Source organism: Grampus griseus, assembly GCF_964374135.1.
Source record: "Grampus griseus genome assembly, chromosome: 6".
Lineage (NCBI taxonomy): Eukaryota > Metazoa > Chordata > Mammalia > Artiodactyla > Delphinidae > Grampus > Grampus griseus.
Genome location: NC_139000.1, coordinates 27,856,860 through 27,876,030, shown reverse-complemented (window position 1 = coordinate 27,876,030; position 19,171 = coordinate 27,856,860). Strand labels below are relative to the sequence as shown.

Here is a 19,171-nt window from a genome sequence, read left to right as displayed (position 1 = left end):
TCTTAGGTATGAATTTCTAACTGTAGGACAGAACCTTCCTGTGGCTGACTCTGAGAAAGCCACACCCTCTTCTTACATGGTGGTGGTCTTCCCAGCTCCATTGTGGCCCAGGAAGGAGGTGATCTGGCCCTCATAGAAATTCAAGGCCAGGCCGTCAACTGCCACCTTCATGCCATCTCGGTAAACCTTCATCAGGTTCTGAATGGACACGCCCAGCTTCAGGTGGGTGGGTTCCTCCTCCATGCAGACTGTGAGAAGACACAGGATGGAAATGAGCCCACAGAAGACACTGATGAGTGGAGTGTCAAGACGCAGGGGGCTGTGCTTGCACTTTTACAAGTGTCCTCTCTCCACGGCTAGTTCTGGTTTCTCAGGCAGACGGGCAACAAACAGTTATCTAGGGCCTATCTGGGCACTAGTGTTGGTGATGGGAATACAGTGATAAAGGTGCAGAGAGGAGGCTGGGGAAGAAGAGAAGGAAGAGCAGGTGAAGCAGCTGGCACAGCGGGCAATGGCGGGTGGTAAGGAAACTCGTGAGCCATGCTAAGGAACATCGTACTTCACCACTGGCGACTGGGGGAAGGGCATGGAAGAGATCACCAGGGGAGCGACTTATGAACGACTTAGGAAGCTATACCGAACACAAAGAGCTCCCCTCCAAGAACCTGAGCAAAAAAGCCCAGAAGGCAGCGCCTTTGCTGAACTGTGGGCATCACTACCTACAGTCAGAAGCCAGGAGGGGATGTGCACTCTGGGTAATGCAGGCTGAGAACATTACGAAGCACAGAACGAGCTCTGTGGCAGCCACCTGGCGTCAGCCTGCACAGGCGCATGCGTCTGTCATCAGGACAAGGCAGGCAGAGAGGTTATGGCTCCATAACCACGGCTGTCTTTACCTCTTCTTTCTAGCTGTCAGGATAGTATGAAAAGTATGTTATATGTGTTTGGGGGGATGGGGTGGGCGGAGGTGAAGGCAGAGATCAAGAGCCACTTTATTTAGAAGCCAAGAGAACAAAGGAAATGTCCCTTAGAAGCCCAGATAGTGACTCCCCGATAAGTCAACAGCACTGGACACAAATGCATGGGAGGATGTGGAAAGGGTCACTTCAGGGGATTTCTCCACCCCTAAGGTGGTTTTAGGCTCTTCAGGCCGAGAGCCACCCCTTGCCCCCCACAGCCAGTAGGGGCAGCTGCACTGCAGTTAAGGGGAGGGCGGGTCAGCAGAACTTACTTTCTGATGTTCCCTTCTGGCTGAAACCAGGCTGGCTCTTCTCATTGCCTTCCTCGCCAAACCAGTAGGACTTAGTACAAGGGAAATACCAGGGCCTGGGGATTCCATATTGGCCTGAAAGCAAAGCACAGGTGTGAGCAAAGCTCAGCAACGCCCCGGCATCCCCGAGGTGTCCCAGCCAGACACAGCCTCCTTGACTCTCTCCTTGACACAGCCTTTGGAGACAGGACAAAATGGACTGGAGGTGGGGGAGGAGAGGCAATAACATTTACTGAGATCTCCTGTGTATGACAAACATCTTGCAGAATCTTTCCAGCAACCCCACGAGGCAGGTATCATCCCCACTTTAGAGATGAGGAAACTGAGGGTTAAGTAGCCTACTCAAGGTCACTCAGCCAGTAAAGTGGAGGACTCAGAATTTGAATCCAGATCTGTATGATACAAAGTTGCATATCCAACGTGGGAAGTTCAGGTAGGGTACGTAAAAAACATTTCACATACACTCCCTTAGAGAAAAATCAGTAGGTGAAACCAGAAAGAGTTAAACCTCACTCTCTCAGAATTTGATCTTCTATGAAAATGTATCCAAGGCAGGTCTTGGTCAAGGAGATTTATTAAGGGAAGTATAAAAATGAATTTTTATGAATACTAATTCGATTAAAGCACAGGCAAGGGCTGAGAGCCAATCTATCTTATTATTCACAAGCTGTACTCAGGAAACAGAACATTCGCTGGTGGTAATTCAGGGGATACAGAATTAGAGACCTGGGTCAGCACTGGGAGGATTCTCCTGGGCTAGCCGACCCAGTGTGACCCACCTGGGTTCACCTCCAAGCACCTGCTCTTACCAGCTTTGTGGCCACAGGCAAGTTATTTAACTTCTTCGGGTCATAGTTCTCTCATTTGCAAAAACTGGCTAGAACGGTAACTCCCTCAGAGTAGTCTTATGAGGATTAAATGAACCAAAGTATGTAAAACACTTTGCACAGTGCCTGGCACACAGTGCTCAAGAAACAAGAGCTGTGTCAGTACTAAGAGCTGTACTTTTAGCATCAGCTGCTTCTCCTTGGAGACTATTTGTTTGCCATAGGTCCAAAGCCCTAACCACTTTCCAAGGAGACCCAGGCCCTGCAGAAATGCCAGCACAAAGGAAGGAAAGCCCTACAGCTAGAAATTTCATTTCCCTGGCTGATGTCTAAAGCAGTGTGGAAGCTCAGTGTACCTGGAAACACAGCCTCGGTGTACCACGTCATCACCCCGTAGAGGAAGGCGTCAAACAGCATCATGGAGACCGAGGTGGTGAGGTTGAAGCCATCTTCCTCCATGGGGCTCTCAAAAAGGTTGTCCCATTGCACCCCAATGCCCTGCTCCTCAAAAAGGGCAAAGTACTCACAGCCAAACCCAAAAGCCACAGGAGACAGCAGGCTCTGTGAGAAAGATGCAGAAGTCACTCATCCATCTCCTTGTTTCTCATTCTCCTATCACTGCTAATGCAAATGTCACCTGGAGAAAGGTGAATTTGCCAAATGGATCAATTGCAAGATATGGAAATATTTATCTACAGAGTCCCTTTAGGGGAGTGGGCTCCCCGGCAGCGTATAAAGTGATTCTATTTATAAGCACTCATTATGCTCACACATTTCAGAAATGCATGTACGATGGAATGTAAAACTTTTAGAATTCTATGCTTCCGAAGGTGCCTCAAGGGCTCAGCAATCCTGTCCCTTACACACACACACGGTCCTCTCAAGCTCCCTGCTCGGCCAGTGATGGCTCAGTGTCATAGGAGCCTGTCTGGGGCTGCTGATGTCTAACGGGTCCAGACAGAGGCATCTGGAGCGTCCTGCAAAAAACTCAGGACAACTCAGTCTTATAAGGACTTGCACCCCCTAGGAGGCCTCTCCTCCTCTGTACAAGGGAGGGGAGTGAAGTCCAGGATTTGCAGGGAGATGGAGTACCTGCTCCTCAGTCTTGAAGTTCAGAAAATATTACTCAAGTGAAACCCCATACTGGACACAAGGGAGACAAGAGTCCAGAAGGAGCCTTTTCTGATCTCAAGAGCTTTCAGTTCTATCTGTGGCTGTGACTTTGTGGCGAGCTTAACACGGCCAACAGAGCTGGGAGACAAAAGGTAGAGCTGGCCTCTATTGTCTAAAGGCATTCCCCAGTGCCATTTACCACATGCAGTGCAGTCTGGCTCCCTACAAAATGCCATTGGATTCAATTCAACCAGTGTTCACTCAGAGGACTAAAAATAAGCAATTGAATAAGACACAGTCCCTGCCTTCAAGGAGCATAGAATCTAGAACTGAGGTTCAAGTCCCGTTGGAAAGAGAATCTCTTATCTTCTGTTCTCAGCTTGGACTATAAAGCAGAAGTGAAATACCAGGTGCGCCTGTGACTGCAGCTACTGCAGAAGGGCCAGAGTTACTCACCGCAAAGATCTTGAGTGTGAAGCCCACGTAGTCTTGCCATGCCACGCACAGGACGTAGGGCAGGTACAGCATGAAGTAAATGATGCCTCCACAGGCTGCCGCCAGGTTGGCTCTGGAGAAGAGCGTGCTGATCAGAAAGCACTGCAGGATGGTCACCACGGCGAACACGGACAGAAAGACAAACACCACACTGGGGTCGCTGTAGGGCAGCAGGTTTCCTAACTGGGAAGGAAGAGACCCAATAAGACTGTCAATAAGCAATGATCTATGGGAAGCAGCCAGGGCTTATTCCTGCTCATCTTAAAGACAATACAGAGGAACAGTGCTGTTCATTTTTCTGACGAGTGAACTGAAATCTACTGAAGGGAAATGACTAGCCCAAGACCACACATCAAAGTCATGGTAGAGCCAGAAACAAAACAAAGTCCAGGCTTGATATTCACCAAGGTTCATCTCAACAGACAATTTTGTTCTTTGTTTTTCCAAGAAATAGTATCACTTGGATTCTCCTTCTTCTATAAGGACTATGACTCTTGGCACCAAGAAAGAATTGTGGGAGACAACATCCCACGTGGCTTCTCCCTCTGAAAGCCAAGGAAAAGGGTCAGGCCATGTTAACATCCCCCATGAGAACCTGCTATGGATTCTGGATCCCCGCAATTATCCAAACTCTGTGGACTCTTCAAGTGTCTCTCTAGCAGTTGGTTCTATTTCAGCAGGACCCACCAGCGCTCAGCTGTCACAGAGTGGCTCTCACCCACCAGCCACAGGACCTCCACCCCAGCCACATAGCTCAGCCCTGCCAGTCAGACATCAGAGCATGAGGGGGGCTTGACTTTAGCAAGAACTGCTCTGCCACAGTGTCAGTGACCCCAGTGAAGTCCTTAACCTTCCTTGGCCTCATTTCCTTGTATGTTAAATGGGTTATTTAGTGAGGATATCACAAGACAGCACACATATGTGCTTTAAACAGTGCTTGGCAATCAGTAAGCGCTCATTTGTAATGAATAGTAGCTGGTATTAAATTAAATGTTACTTCCTTTCCCTTTGCACCCCTCCACTTTTAAAAACATTTATTTTTTTAAACAATGCATCCTTAAATGAAATGATTGTGAAAAAATGGCATATAAACCTATTAATGTAAGGGGTGGACACAGAACTGCACTGTACAGAGTCCCCTTCAAGGAAGGACTTGTTGTCTGGCTGTCAGCAGACAGCCTCAGGTGTCAACCCCTCTAGGTTTGTCCCAGCTGCAGACAGCTGCCTGGCCCTGGGGCACACCCTTCCAATGACTAATGGAAGGGCCTGGGTCTATGGGGTGTCAGGGAGGGAGGCCTTGGGGTAACCTAAAGGGCTGGACATTTCAGCTCCGCGGCAAGAGTGCCCGGGGGGTTGGCCGTGCGTCACAGTTCAACTCCTCCCTCTGCTCAATCCTGTACCCTCCCCATCCCCTCTAGAGGTGTGGATCCCTAAGAAATACCCATACCCAAACTCTGCCTCAGTCTCTGCTTCCAGAAAATCCTAACGTGCAACAATATCTATGCTTCTGAGTATGGTTTTTAGAAATTCTGGCAGAATTACCACCCAATACATCTAGGAAAATGAGTAACTCTCTGATGCTGCCATGAACCATTGCCAAACAGCATGCGTAGTTACGCTTGTGCTCACCTGGGATACAAGACCCCTAGGTTCAGTCCTGCTTAGCTGCTAACCAGCTGGGTCGACTCTGGACAAGTTGCTGCCCTTCTCTCGGTCTCCCCTTCCCCAACTATAAAATGAGGGAATTGCAGGGAACAGCACATATGACCCCTTCCCTTCCGAAGAATCCGTGCCTTTCTTCTGCTCACATGGCCCACGGGGGGCAGGGAGGGGCCAGTGAGGCAGCCTTACTTTCAGGATGACCACCAGCAGGCCGGCGCTCACGAGCAGGGGGATGAGGCTGCTGATGAACCAGCTGAACCACAGGATGCTGTTGTCCAGGCCCATGATGCGCATGGTCTCCTTCAGCCGCGCCTCCTTCTCGTACACGATGCCCTTGATGATCACAGCCACAGAGTAAATCCAGGCCAACGTCATGAAGAGGGGCATTGACCGGCTCATGACCCGCAGGAAGCTGGAAGGGCGGGGGGAGGAGCAAAGGTGAGTGTAAGCCAGGCTCCTGGGCCAACACCTCTGGGTCTGCACGCAAGAGAAAGCACCAGTTCTGAGCCCGAGACGGGCAGACCTGTGTACCCTGACAGTTACGCTTCGTGAGTGGGGTAACGCAGTGATGACACTACTAACAAAGTGATGCCAAAGAAAACTTCTTTGAGGGCTTTTGCTTTAGTAACCAGATAGCTCTCAGATGTCATTAAGCTAAATGGGGGTGATTTTAAAGTACTGAACCAAAACCAACAAAACCAAAACACCGACTCATTCTGTCATGAAAGTTCAGCACCTTCAAGGTCATCTCACTCTCAGCTTGCCTTGCGTAGCTGTTAACGACAGGTGGTGCAGAAATACACTTCAGGCGGCTCTTGTCAGTGACACTTCAGATTTCCAAAGTAGAACAGGAGACGCAGTGAAGTAAAAGGAGCACAGAATCTGGACTCTGAAACTCAAGGTTCAAGTCCCAGCTTTACCACTTACGCACTTACTGGCTACGTGACAACAGGCAAAGGCTCTGGATGCCTCTGACCTCTCATCGTGTTCCCATCTTAATACATCCTTTCTAGAGTAAATCTTGGCTTAGGGGGTCTTTGGAAAAGTCTTCCTTTGGAAAATACTGGCTAATCTTTCTGAAGGTGAAAAACAAGATAAATCCAGGTGACCTAGAAAAGCTAGAGTGAGCCCTGCAAGGAAATGGGCTGTTCAATGCAAAGCAGGGAGAAATACAAGGAGAGGAACCCTGCTCCTTCTGCACCCTGATCTCTACACACACACTCTCCCTTACACAACAGAGAATAAGAGAGTTTCCAGAATTCAGAAGAGACATGACATATTTCAGATGCTTGCAATAACTACACCTCTGCCTATTCTCTCTCTCTCACAAGAAATCACTGGCTCCAAAGGCACAGTCCGCACAGTGAGAACCTGGCAGCACAGTGACTAAGCACTAAAAGATTATCTAAAATGTCTAAGATAAAAAGGCCTTGTTCGGTTTTATTTGCATTGTTTGAAAATGTGGTTTACCACTTATAGAGAGGAAGAAGAAAAACTGACACAAAGTCTGCTTTTATAGGTCTAGAACGCTGTGCCTCTGTGTTTGGGGGACGTGAGGATGTGTGGATGTGTTTGGCATGTGCTCGTCATGACACATCTTAAACTTGCAGATTGGGCTGATTTTGACTGAAAGGATAGAGTATAAAAAAATAAAAGTTCTGGTAACCATGGACTAGAAAGGAGTGAGATTACTGGTGACGTGGCTCAAACTGTCAGCTACCTACATCTGGCATCTTATTTCCTGAAATTCCCACAGAATTCCAAAAACAATTTTTTTTTTTTTTGCAGTAGCTGCAATCTTGCTTTAACCAATTTTTTGACCCGTGTCAATACACACATAAAATAAATATAATCATTCTGTTTCCTCCCTTGACGTGTGTGTGTGTGCCTGTGTGTGTACACACCACCTGGGGACAGTGTTAACCAGTTAAGCAAAGGTGGTGGCTCTCTGGTAACTTACATGTCATCAACGTAACAGGGGTAAGGCATCTGCTGCATGTAGATGCCAGTTTTCTTCTCTGTGCCCGTCAGCACCCGGATGATTGCCTGCTCCACCACATCCTGCAAGTACGCGAAGCCCCCCCAGACGTACCGCATATCCTCAAAGGGGTCAGCCCGAGGACCGGGGTCCCAGTACCTTAAATCAAACCACAGGCGATCAAACATTCCTTAGAACCATACAATAAAAAAAATTCAGTCACCCACAATCCTACCACCATTACAGAGCCACTTTTCTTATTTCTGTATCTTACTTTCTGGTCTCAGCTGACACGTACACATGTTTTTAAATAAATATAATCAGAATGAGCAAACCACTTGTTGGTTTGGGTTCCCCCCCCCCCCCCGTCCATTAGTTCCCTAACATTGCAACAAGTACACGGGCCAAAATTTACTTAACCATTCCCTTTTATCTTGCTTATTTGCTCCCTTTTATAGAAAGGGATAGTGCTAGCACAGAGAATCTAATGTCTTTTTTTCCTGTTGATTTAATTCCTCAGGACTAATTCCCTTGAATGGAAATGCTGAACCAAAAGATAATGATACTTTAAGACCTTTGAAATAGTTGTCTCCACAATGAATGAGCCAGTTACACCAAAATCATGCCACCAATTTGAGTTATACTTTGTTGGAAATTTTTACCAAATTATTACTTAAAATAAAGTACCTCCACTCACATTAGCTGCTCTTGACTTTCCCAAGACTGGCTGGTACGATGGGGGGATTCAACTTACCCATCCTTGATCTTATTCGTCCTCTCCACATTGTCAATATCCATCCGGATCTTGTACTTGACGTGATGGGGCAGCTCAACACTGCCAGGAGCAATTCCAGTGAACACGATCCCAGCCCAGAACTTCCGCTCATCCAGTAGCTCCATGGACTTGTTGATGAGCAGAACCTCTGTTGCCACTGGTTCCAGCTTGTTCAGGTTCACACACTGAAGGAAGAACAGCCGACATGAGAATGCCGATGGCCAGGAAAACAAGCAGTGGCCAAGGCAGAATCCATGTTAAGAGAGAAGCGCTAAGTGCATGACTTTTTTTATCCTCCCTCTCTACTCCTCTCTCAAGTCATTCTCCAATATTCAATTGAAAATGGGTTGTTCTGGTTTTTAACTGCAATTTAAGGGAAATGTTGGAAGTATTTAGAGGTAAGTTACCTATACTGATTTTTGTGGAGGGAAAGAGGTTTAAACCTCATTTTCGCTTCTGTTTTCTTAGTTAATTTTGAGTCATAACAACTAACCAAACAGAACAAAAAAACCTTTCATTTCTCCCTATTAAGTCACATCATATTTAGGACTCAATTTTTAAAGTGTAATCAGTCCTATTAGATTTTAGATAAGTTTCATAAGTAATGCTTTTTTAAGGGAATGCTTCGTTGCCATTAGGTATTGGGATATCAAAACACAGGAAAACCTAGAAAACGATGGATAGAGACATTCTTGAGTCAGATAGAATAAAGCTAGAAGTTAGGTCTGTTGATTTACTCATTCAGTCATTTAACTAACATTCATTGAGTACCTTTTTGTACATTACACCCTGTGTTAGGTGGAGGGATACTACTGTAAATAAGATGACACATTATTTCTAAACTTTACTCCAATCCAAACCTTATTGCACCATCTCAGAGAAAGAAGCCAAAGCCTTTTCTAAGTGGTCCGCAGAATAGATCCTCACCTCCATGAAGCGAGAGATGGTCTGGATTGCCTGGTTGGTCTCATTGAAGGCTTCTCTCCAGGTGTACACAGAGCCATTAGTGGACTGCACTTCCTCTGGGTGCTTGGCCAGAAATGCCACGATATCTTTGGCTGTCCAATCTAAGCCTTCCAATCGCTGTTCCCAAAAGTGGTCATTGCCTCTGCTGTCCAAAAGTGTCTGCCATTCCCATGACAAAGTACAAGTAGTAAACACCAACTAAGTCTTGATGAGCACTATATGGTTTACAAAACCCTTTCACATACATTGTCTTTCTTTAAAATCTTCATAGAAAACTGTGAGATAGGTAACCCAATGTTTCCATTTTACAGGTGAGAATACTGGGCTCTCGGATTCTACTGCACCTTCCCACTACATTATATCTTCTTCCTCTTTTGAGACCCAGGCTGATGATTCCTCATAAAGACCCTAATCTCTAGATTGAATTAAGCCACACCTACTTCTGCTGTTTAGTTTGGGAAAGGAATTCTGCTGTTAAACCAATATGATCTTTTCCAGTTGCGGGATGCATGGGTCACGATGCAAAGGAGGCCTGTCTTCCATTTCTTATTCCCTAGCTGGCTGGCTCTCCACGTGGGTCAACATGGAAGAGAAGGAAAACCAATCTGGTGCTCAACCAGCAGGTGCAGAGGATCAGGGCAGAGGCCTGCACAGATGTGCTGCCAGAAAAATGGGTCTGTTTCCACCTCAGCTCATGGAAAGGAGAATCAGCTGCAACTCCTTTCACACCTTTGAGAACATACATGAAGCTCTGGCTCTACTGAAATGGAATCCCTAAGGGGCCAAACTCTGCTATTTTTTAAATCAGTCTTATTTCTACTAACATATAAGTTTTTTCCCCGTGTGGCTTCATATTCTTTATTACAAAGGGAGCATAATAGTTTTTATAGAGTACATAAACTATAATTTCATTAACTATTCCCATACCGCAGCATTTAGTCTAATTTCTCACAATAACAATTATTATAGCAATAACATTCTCTCTCATATGGTGACTTTTTTCTTTAAAATTATTTCTGTATGGGATACATCCCTGAGGGTGTGTGAAAATGCAGATACACAGGATAGCACATTTTTTATGGCTCTTACAATTTTCATTCCAAATTGTTTTCCTATAGGGAATAACAATTTATACTGTCATCAGTTAAGATATGTGTTTTTGTTAACAAAATAGGTACAAAATTGTACCTCACAAAGGTTCACAGGTGTATGGGTTAGTGATTTTGAAATGACTTGTTTGGGACTTGAACTGAGCAAATAAGACCTGAGTGAAGACACGTGGCATTTGGGGTGAGGCCCTCCCTGGCCAGTGTGGCTTCTCAGCAATATGGCCAAGGAGGGCAGCAAGGCTGGAGAGACATGCCCAGTGAGATCACTGATCACGTGGCCGTTCTAGACCACGAGAGGGGCCAGGAGATCAAAGATCCCCCTCAGGAGCAGTGGCCAGGGAGAAAGCAGAGGCTTGAGATGAAGGAGACAAACAGCAGCTCAGAAAGGAGAACAGTTTAGTATCAGTGGGTTACATGACTCAACGGAGAAGCGTCTCCAGATATGTGGGGCGACGCAACGGGTGTAGACAGAGCCAGAGACAGCAGAAGATAAGAGCTACCACAGAGTAGAACGGTAGCTGTCGTGGGCTGGGGGAAACAGGAAGGTCAAAGGGTATGAAGTTTCAGTTTTGCAGTACAAAGAGTTCTGAGGCCCTAATGTACAGTGTGGTAACTATAGTTAATGATACTGTCCTGTATACTTGACACTTGCTGAGAGGTAACTATGTGAAGTGAGGGACATGTTACTTAGCTCCATTGTGGAGATCATTTCACAACGCATACGTATATCAAAACACCAAGTTGTACACCTTAAATACATACACTTTTAATTTGTCAATTACACCTCAATAAAGCTAAAAAAAAAAAAAAAGAAAGAGCTACCCCAACAGACGCAGAAGTCTCAAGCATTGCCTTGTGTACCAGACGCAAGGCTGCAGGGGGTACAGAGGACTGAGTGGCCCAAGCTTGTGGAGTGAGCAGTAGAGAAGAGAAGGCAGCTGGAGGAGGTTCCTTCGACCTCCGCCCGCAGGCTGATGAGTCCGCATTTGGTGTCTCAGCCCCCTACACTCCAGGCCCCAATACCCACCGGCCTGTTGGACATCCCCACCATCCACCAGCTAGAAATCAAGAATCATCCTGAAGCTGCCCTCTCTTTCACCCCTCCACAATCAAGCAGTCACCAGGCTTTGCCTCCAGCCAATGCCTTGGCCACCTACTTGGATAGCCTCCGCCCTGGACTCTGCCTTCCACCTTTCCCCTCTTCAATCCACCTGTCAAACCAGAGTAATAGCTCCCCTTGCCTAGCACCCTTTCATGGTGCTCCAGAGCTTAAAGTAAAGGTCCTCGGCTTGACGCCCAAGGCTCTCCAAACCACATGCCATGCTTTTCTCCCCAGCCACAGCTCCTCCATTTCCTATCACACATTCTGTGTTCTCCAGCAGGAGTGCTAATGAATGCCATGGCCATGTTGGCAAGCGCCTTGTCCCAGAAGAACTGAGAGCCTGTGAGCTGCTGGAGCACCCAAGCCAAACCGTCTATTTAAGAGAAGGGGAAGCATCGTTCTGCCTACAGACTAAAACTCATGGAGTTCCTTCAACAGGGACCCTCACCATCCTCTGAGATGCAGAAGGAGAGAAGTCCAACAAGTAGAAATGTACATTCTAAGGAGAGGACCAGGAAGAAGACACCTGAGACCACACCTAAGTCTATGGCACTGTCTGTGGCTGGACCACTTGAATCCCTTTTGGAGGAGAGACTGGAGTCCAACAGAGATCCATCCTTGAAGGGCATAAGTTGTTGTTGTCATTATTAGTCAGAAGTATTCAGTCAATCCATACAAATTATTGTTCATGTTTTTCTGACTGAAGTCCCTTGGTTTTTAAAGGCTCCCAATTTAAGAATTAAATTGCAAGACTAGTGCAATAAAGATGACTCCAGCTTTCCCCTCATTGGAAGACCACCTGCATATCATCCCCCCCAGGGACATCAAGGGACAGTCCTCAGCCTGGGAGAGCACCTCTCACGGTAGATACCTCCTCTAACACCCAGCTGCCCCTCCGATCAATGAGGTGTCAAGAAAAGAAACCTGGCAAAATCCATTCGTGCTTCTTAATAGCAGCAGGAAAAAAGGAAGAGGCCTTTCTCACCATGGAGAGAGGAAATAGTCTAATGATTCTCTGACTCAGCCCATGGCAGGATGATGCGATTAAATGGCACTCAGGCTCAAGCAAAGGAGACATTCCATGCTCAGACTCCTCCGCTTTTGAATCCAATTGTCTCTAGAGCATTTATCCCTTTTCAAGTGGTTCTGAAGCACTAAGTGCAATTCCCCTCCATGCAGTAACAGCAGCTCTACACTCACACGGTGCCTCGGGGAATGAGTATCTCAGGTCAGACCAGACCTTTGCTCACACACACCTCTGTCCAAGACCCACTAGGACATAGTAGGGCTAAGTAAGATGCTGTGGCTCTAGAGCCAGAAATGAAAATAATCAAGGTCCTGTAATCACCAAACTCTTGCTCCAAATACCAGCCCTAGGTTTCTTGGAAATCTGATTTTGACTATCAGACGCATTGATGCTGATGTGCATGAAATGGTGTGACTTGTGCACCGTCACCTGTAGCTCTGCCAAGTGATGGGCCTGTGGCTTGAGCGACGCTCAGTACGTCTGCACTGGTTCAATGTAAAGAATCCTCATCTCAGTCACTTCTGGGAAAGTAAGGAGCATCAATCAGGTACCCGGTAATCAGAGGGACACTCACCCGGACAAGGTCCATTTCTGGGCTGCTCTCCATGAAGGTCCAGATCTTGGGGCTGAGCTCTTGCCACATGCCTTCCAGATCATGAAACACAGCCAGTTCCTGGAAGGTCTTATTCACCTGGAGTCAAACGGGGAGCCAGGGGAAGCAAAAAAAAAAAAAAGAGAGAGAGAGGGAGGCAGAGACATGAGAACTCAGCTGCTCCCTGAAAAGATGTTCCATCACAGAAGCCCTTTTCCAGTCCTTCCCATTCCCAAGAAGTGTCTGCCTGCAGCAGTGATTCAAATACCCAAGGCTGGAGAGCTGGCCCTCAACAGTCAGCTTGGGCCTGAGTCAAACTGGAGGTTCTCACTCTGGAAATCCCAGAAGAGCCATGAGTATACTCAACACACACCATCCGAAGCCACCTTTATATTTTTGTCCATAATTCTAGGAGGATTCTGTAGAGGGCCTCTTGGGCCCAGGCAGCTTACCTCAGCCATAACCTGCTTTGTGACTGGAGTGTCAGGTGTATACAGGATCTTCCCAACAAGCAGGGGCTTGAGAGCTTTCCATATGATGCGGGAAAGAGGACTGGACTCCAGATTCTTCATCAAATCATTGCAGTAAGGAGCTATGAAGAGGATGAAAGGCAAATATTTGTATGCATGCTCATGTACTTGCAGGAACTAACAAGAGCTTTGGAGCCAGCTGGTCAGTCATGGGTTCAAATCTCAGCTCTGCCACTTAATGGCTATGAAACAACATCACTTGTCTGAGCCTCAGTTGGCTCCTCTGTAAAAATAAAGTTAATGACATCTACTTGGCAGAGATGCGGAGAGGATTAACTGAGATGCTGTCTGTGCAGCCCCTAGAACGATGCTTGATAAATAATCAGAGCTTATTGTAACACTGATGATGGATAACTCACAACTGAGACAATATGGAAAAATGTTTTTTATTATGCACAATCCTTTATAACTCTAAATAGCTTGCACCAGTCCTCACCACTCTGTTTTTATTGGAAACAAAGAGCTGAATTCAGACTTTAGTTTTCAAGCAGAAATTTTAAATTTCCCTTTAATTAATAGGATGTAATAAACATCCCAAACTGAAAAGTCCAAATTTATAACAGACAGTAGGGTTTGATTATCCAGAAGGATTCCTGATTTTTAAAAAAATTTCATTCTGGGTTCTTTTAGATACTAAGTATCCTCTACATGCTACAAAGATAATTTTTGTTTTCAAGAGAATTTTCTCACAGTTGTATCTGTTGTGAAAATGAAGGTTCCCTTGGGTTGACTTACAAAGTGAGGGAGCGGAGGGGACGGCATTTCAGAAAACCGCCTACAGTGCCCTTCCCCTCAGGCTCGCAAAGCAACCTGCCATGTCTGGAGTGCTTCACTCCAGACAAGAACAAAAGGTTCTTGCGTCACAATAACGCACAAAAAGCCACCTCACTCAGTGTCTGAAAGGCACAGCTGCAGTTAGAAATGGAGAAAGGCTCACTTGCATCATATTTTCAATGAAAACGATGCCACTGTCTAAAACTATAACACTGGCTCCTGGCTGCTACCAGGCACAGGACACACATCCCCACAAAATTGCCCAAGTGTGGGGAACAGATGTGGAGTTACAAGGTTCTTCAATGCCACCTTGCAGCTAAGAACCACAAACAGCAGATCACATGTCCCGGTCTGATGGCACACACACCACCATGAACAGGTATTTTGGAGGTCACGTGGTTTACCGAAAAAAAGCATGGAGCCAGGCAGATCTGGCTTAATCCTGGCTCTTGCCGATTAGCTATGGTGTGGCTTTGACCAAGTCGCTGAACCTCTCTGAGCCTATAAAATGTGGGGTTATAAAACCTTCCTCGCAGGGTTATTGTAAGGGTTAAATGAGATAAGTTAAATAAAATGCATAGTACATAGGAAATGTTCCCTAAATGTTACCTTTTATTATTGCTGTTGTTGTTGTTAAGTCTTTATTGTAAAGCATACCTCAAGGAGAGGGAGGGGAGGGGGAGGGGCAAGGGAGAGGGGGAGAAGAAGGAGAAGATACTTGATCACTTTGGGAACCACCCTCCGACATCCCCCAGAAAACTGAGGAGATTGGCTTTCAGTCATCCACTCACTTGATAAACACACTGTACGCCTGGGATGTGCCAGGCCCCGTTCACACAAGTGGGGACAGTTCCCTGATTAAGATTCCCTCCTCTAGGAGCTCAGTCTGGGGGGCAAACAGACAGGTAAACAAACACCCACCACTGCTACGTAGGGTGAGGATAAGCACGAGGAAGCAGGTGCCACAGGGGCCGCGGGGCTGAGCCTGGGACCGAGGTGGGCTGGGCCCGGGGCTTGGGTCTGCACGGACACTCACTGGTAGAATTGTCATAGAAGGTGCCAGCGTCGTCCTCAGTGCCGTTGCCTCCAAAGAGGGCTTTGTAGTTGTTGTCCTCATACCAGTTAAGGGACTTTATCTTCAGGCCCCCACCCTCGGGATGGCCGCAGACGATGCGGGACACGGCCTGGTAGATCTGGGTGGGGGAGCTGGAGCTGTTCACGTTGGTCAGAAACATCACCTCCTGCCGCATGTCAGTCCAGCTCCTCATGCTGAAGAGCTGGTGGACAGATCAGGAGGAAAAGCAGAGGGAAGCGCGGGGCAGGTTGAAGACACAGAATAGGAATGAACAGGTTAATGTCTTGACCTCGCCAAAGCCTCAGCCCAGAACATATCTTGTCTGATGTCACCTTTCAGAGGGGCATCGCTCTGTGATGGGATTGTCAGAGCCTTGCTACTCCTCTGTGGTCCAGGCACCAGGGGATCGGCGTCATCGGAGAGGCCGTTTGAGGTGCAGATTCTGGTCTATCTATCTACAGTTCAAATCTGCATTTTCACGTGGTGCCCAGGTGACTCCTAGACACATTAGAGACTGAGAAGCACCACTTAGCAGTTAGGGGAGCCCCCGTGACGGGCTTTATCTCATTCGGATGATCACTGAGTTTACAGAAGAGGATGCTTTCTTTGAATGACTATGTGTTCATAGGCGTACGTCAGGAACCGCTCACACCCTCGGTCACTGCCTCATTTCTAAAACACCTCAAACTTCAGTGTGGAAACTGAGGGGCCCTCTGCCCCCGGGCAGAAGAGGTGCTGTGTGTGAAGTCCCCATCCTCGTCTCAGCTGAGTGTCGGGCAATGGAAAGAGCGCATGGTGGGGGACCGAGTTTGAATCCCACTTATGTCTCTCATTAGCTCACAGCTTTCAGAACGTCACTTCTCTGAGGGCCCAACTTCCCATCAAAATGATGAAGCTAAAACAGTGAGGCGAGGAGAAAATCACACGATATCTGACGTCCCAGAGAGGGCCCAACACAGAACAGTCCCTGCCGGAAGACCCAGATGCCCCAGGCAGCGGGGTGGGGGTGGGGGGGCTGAGTCTGGAACTCACACGTGACCAGCTCTTTGTCTCACACACCAACGTACTCCAGCACTGTGCGGACTTCTTGGCCCAGTGGCTCTTATAATTCAATATTTATAGAGCACTTCGTATTTCCACACATTTCACAATAAATCATTAAAAAATCCCTACATTCCTTGACATGTCACTGCTTGTCCTCACCGCCTGGAGGCCTGAGGCGTGGTGAGCAGAGGGGAGTGGCTGCGGAACCCTGCACTTGCCCCCGGGCCCAGTTTTCCATCTCACAGAGCCTGCTGGCTCTGGTGAGTGACAAGGTCCTGGGCGCCACAGAGCCCACATTTGCCTTCTGCCTGCAAGGGGAACCAGGAGCCCCGGAGGCCGTCAGAAGTCACAAAGATTCCTTCCTCCAGAGGGAGCATCTAACGCCGGGAGAACACAGTTAGGCGGCCCACTTTTCCTGACTTTATCTTCTCATCACCTGTATGAGGTATACAGACGGGGAGGGGAGAAGTAGTCAGACCACCTCTCCTTTCCTTGGTGGGTGCAACAGCCCTAGAGATTTTTGTTTGTTTGTATTTTCTGTTTTTTGCGGTACGCAGGCCTCTCACTGCTGTGGCCTCTCCCGTTGCAGAGTACAGGCTCCGGACACGCAGGCTCAGCGGCCATGGCTCACGGGCCCAACCGCTCCGCGGCATGTGGGATCTTCCCAGACTGGGGCACGAACCCGTGTCCCCTGCATCAGCAGGCGGACTCCCAACCACCACGCCACCAGGGAAGCCCCCTAGAGATTTTTAAACGACAGCAAAAGCCACTCACTTCTCTTTCTCACCACCACCATCCCCCAATCAAAAGGACAAATTGCTCCCCACCTAAAGCCAGCACATCTTTGGACAGAAGCACCATAAATGACTGAGTTAGTCCAAGCTCTGGGCTCTTCCCGGAACCTGTCTCAGGGGCAAACTCCTACTCGTTCTTCTGCACCTCAAATCCTGCTCCACACCTCCTCCGTGAAGCCCTCCCCCTCACAGGGAAGGGGGCCGCTCATCCTCCAGCCCACGGAAGGTGGCGTTTGATCGACATCTGTGGAGTGAAGAACCGCTGACTCACTTTCTCAATCCACTGCGATGGCCTCCTCCTGCCCTCGCCCCCATCACAGTCTCCTAGCATAACAGCCGAACCATAAACGACCCTCATCCTCTAGGATGAGGCGCCATCACACCAGGCGCCCCTGCTCCAGACCCTCCACTGGCCTCCCATCTTACTCAGTGTAAACCCAGCCTTGGCAGCCCTGCACCACACTCACCTCCTGCTGTGACCTTACCTCTGACTCCCCTCTCACTTGCTCTCTTTGCTCTGGCCACGGCTGGGCTCCTCCCTGATCTTTATTTTATTTTTTTAACATCTTTATTGGAGTATAATTGCTTTACATTGTTGTGTTAGTTTCTGCTGTATAACAAAGTGAATCGGCTATACATAGACATATATCCCCATATCTCTTCCCTCTTGCATCTCCCTCCCCGCCTCCCTACCCCAACCCTCTAGGTGGTCACAAATCACCGAGCTGATCTCCCTGTGCTATGCGGCTGCTTCCCACTAGCTATCTATTTTACGTTTGGTAGTGTATATATGTCCATGCCACTCTCTCACTTCGTCCCAGCTTCTCCCTGGTCTTTACATACATCTCTTCATCATGCCTTACATCAGTGTCTTTGGATTTATGGTTCCTCCTGCTTGGAGTGGAGGCCCTAGTGTCATTCCCTTCAGGCTCAGATGTCACCTGACCAGAGAGGACTTCACCAATCAGCCCCCTTTAAGACACCACCTCATCACCCTCCAGCCTCTTACCCGGCTTTATTTTTCTTCATGGCAGGCATCCCTGCTGTCACATGATATACAGACCTGTTTATTCCTGTCTCTCGCCGCATGTCAGTCCCACGAGAACAGGGAAGTTAGTGCACTCGCTGCTGAGTCCCCAGCACCCGGCTGTGGCAGGCACCTGGTGGGTGCCGAGCAGATAACGGAGACACTGTTTCCTGCCCTGCCTCCCCAGGCTCACCTTCCCGTCACTGAGATGTGATGCTCATGTCCGCTCTCACTCATCTGGCTCCAGAAGTCCCCATTCCCAGCCAACTGCCGGCCCTGTTAATCCATATTTTCTTTCTTTGAAGAGTCTCCTTTTTATTATATTTATTTGTTTATTTATTATCTATTTATTCATCTATTATTTTATTTATTCCAGTTACCATCAGGGTTCAGACAAAAAGTGGGCTTAAGTAGCACGAACATGGGCTTTCGAGGCCAATGGTCCTGGGTTCGAATCCCAGTTTTGCCAATTAACTTACTAGGTGACTGTGGGCAAGTTGTCTAGCTCTTCTGAGCCTCAGTGTCACCTGTAAAATGGGCACAGTAGGACCCACTCACATCTGTCATGTGGATTACACAGGGAAATTGGGTGAAACTGCATGAACCAGGGCAGCTTAGCTCCCTTCTCCCTTAGTTTCCTCTTAAGGGTTGTGCTTTGGTCAAACAACCAACTTTCTTTCCAAACATGGAGCAGATCAACAAGTGCACTTATTTATTTATCTCCTCCCATTTGTCCCAGGGAAACGGCAAGTTAGATAACGAGTCACTCATGGCAAAAGTGACTTGACTTAGTGTTCCATTGAGAGGAGCGGGTGGCCCTTGCCGTCCAGGACCAGGGAACAAGCAGGGCACAAGGAAGCAGCTGCCAGGAAAAATGTATATTGTTCAGTTGGAGAGGTTCTACCACATGAGCATCACATGCTTTCAATTTTTCATTTTACCCCAGACAAAAGGCAGGCCAGTGACTTAAGAGGAAACAGCTGCAACCAGACTGCGAGCTTAGAGGCAGCC

General features: G+C 47.7%; 1 protein-coding gene across 4 annotated transcripts in view; it reads right to left on the bottom strand.

The window, feature by feature from the left end:
• ABCA1 (ATP binding cassette subfamily A member 1) overlaps nt 1-19,171 on the bottom strand; it is a 137,022-nt gene that overhangs the window by 39,172 nt on the left and 78,679 nt on the right. For 3 of the 4 annotated variants that reach the window (XM_082657620.1, XM_082657619.1, XM_082657621.1), the window contains exons 9-19: nt 15,257-15,497; nt 13,369-13,508; nt 12,899-13,015; nt 9,048-9,245; nt 8,100-8,305; nt 7,328-7,504; nt 5,557-5,779; nt 3,667-3,888; nt 2,454-2,658; nt 1,232-1,345; nt 77-248 (exon numbers count right to left, since the gene is read on the bottom strand). In XM_082657620.1, the coding sequence (XP_082513746.1) occupies nt 77-248; nt 1,232-1,345; nt 2,454-2,658; nt 3,667-3,888; nt 5,557-5,779; nt 7,328-7,504; nt 8,100-8,305; nt 9,048-9,245; nt 12,899-13,015; nt 13,369-13,508; nt 15,257-15,497 (2,015 nt within the window). The remainder of the gene's footprint in view (nt 1-76; nt 249-1,231; nt 1,346-2,453; nt 2,659-3,666; nt 3,889-5,556; nt 5,780-7,327; nt 7,505-8,099; nt 8,306-9,047; nt 9,246-12,898; nt 13,016-13,368; nt 13,509-15,256; nt 15,498-19,171) is intronic. The other variant, XM_082657622.1, reaches the window with a different exon arrangement.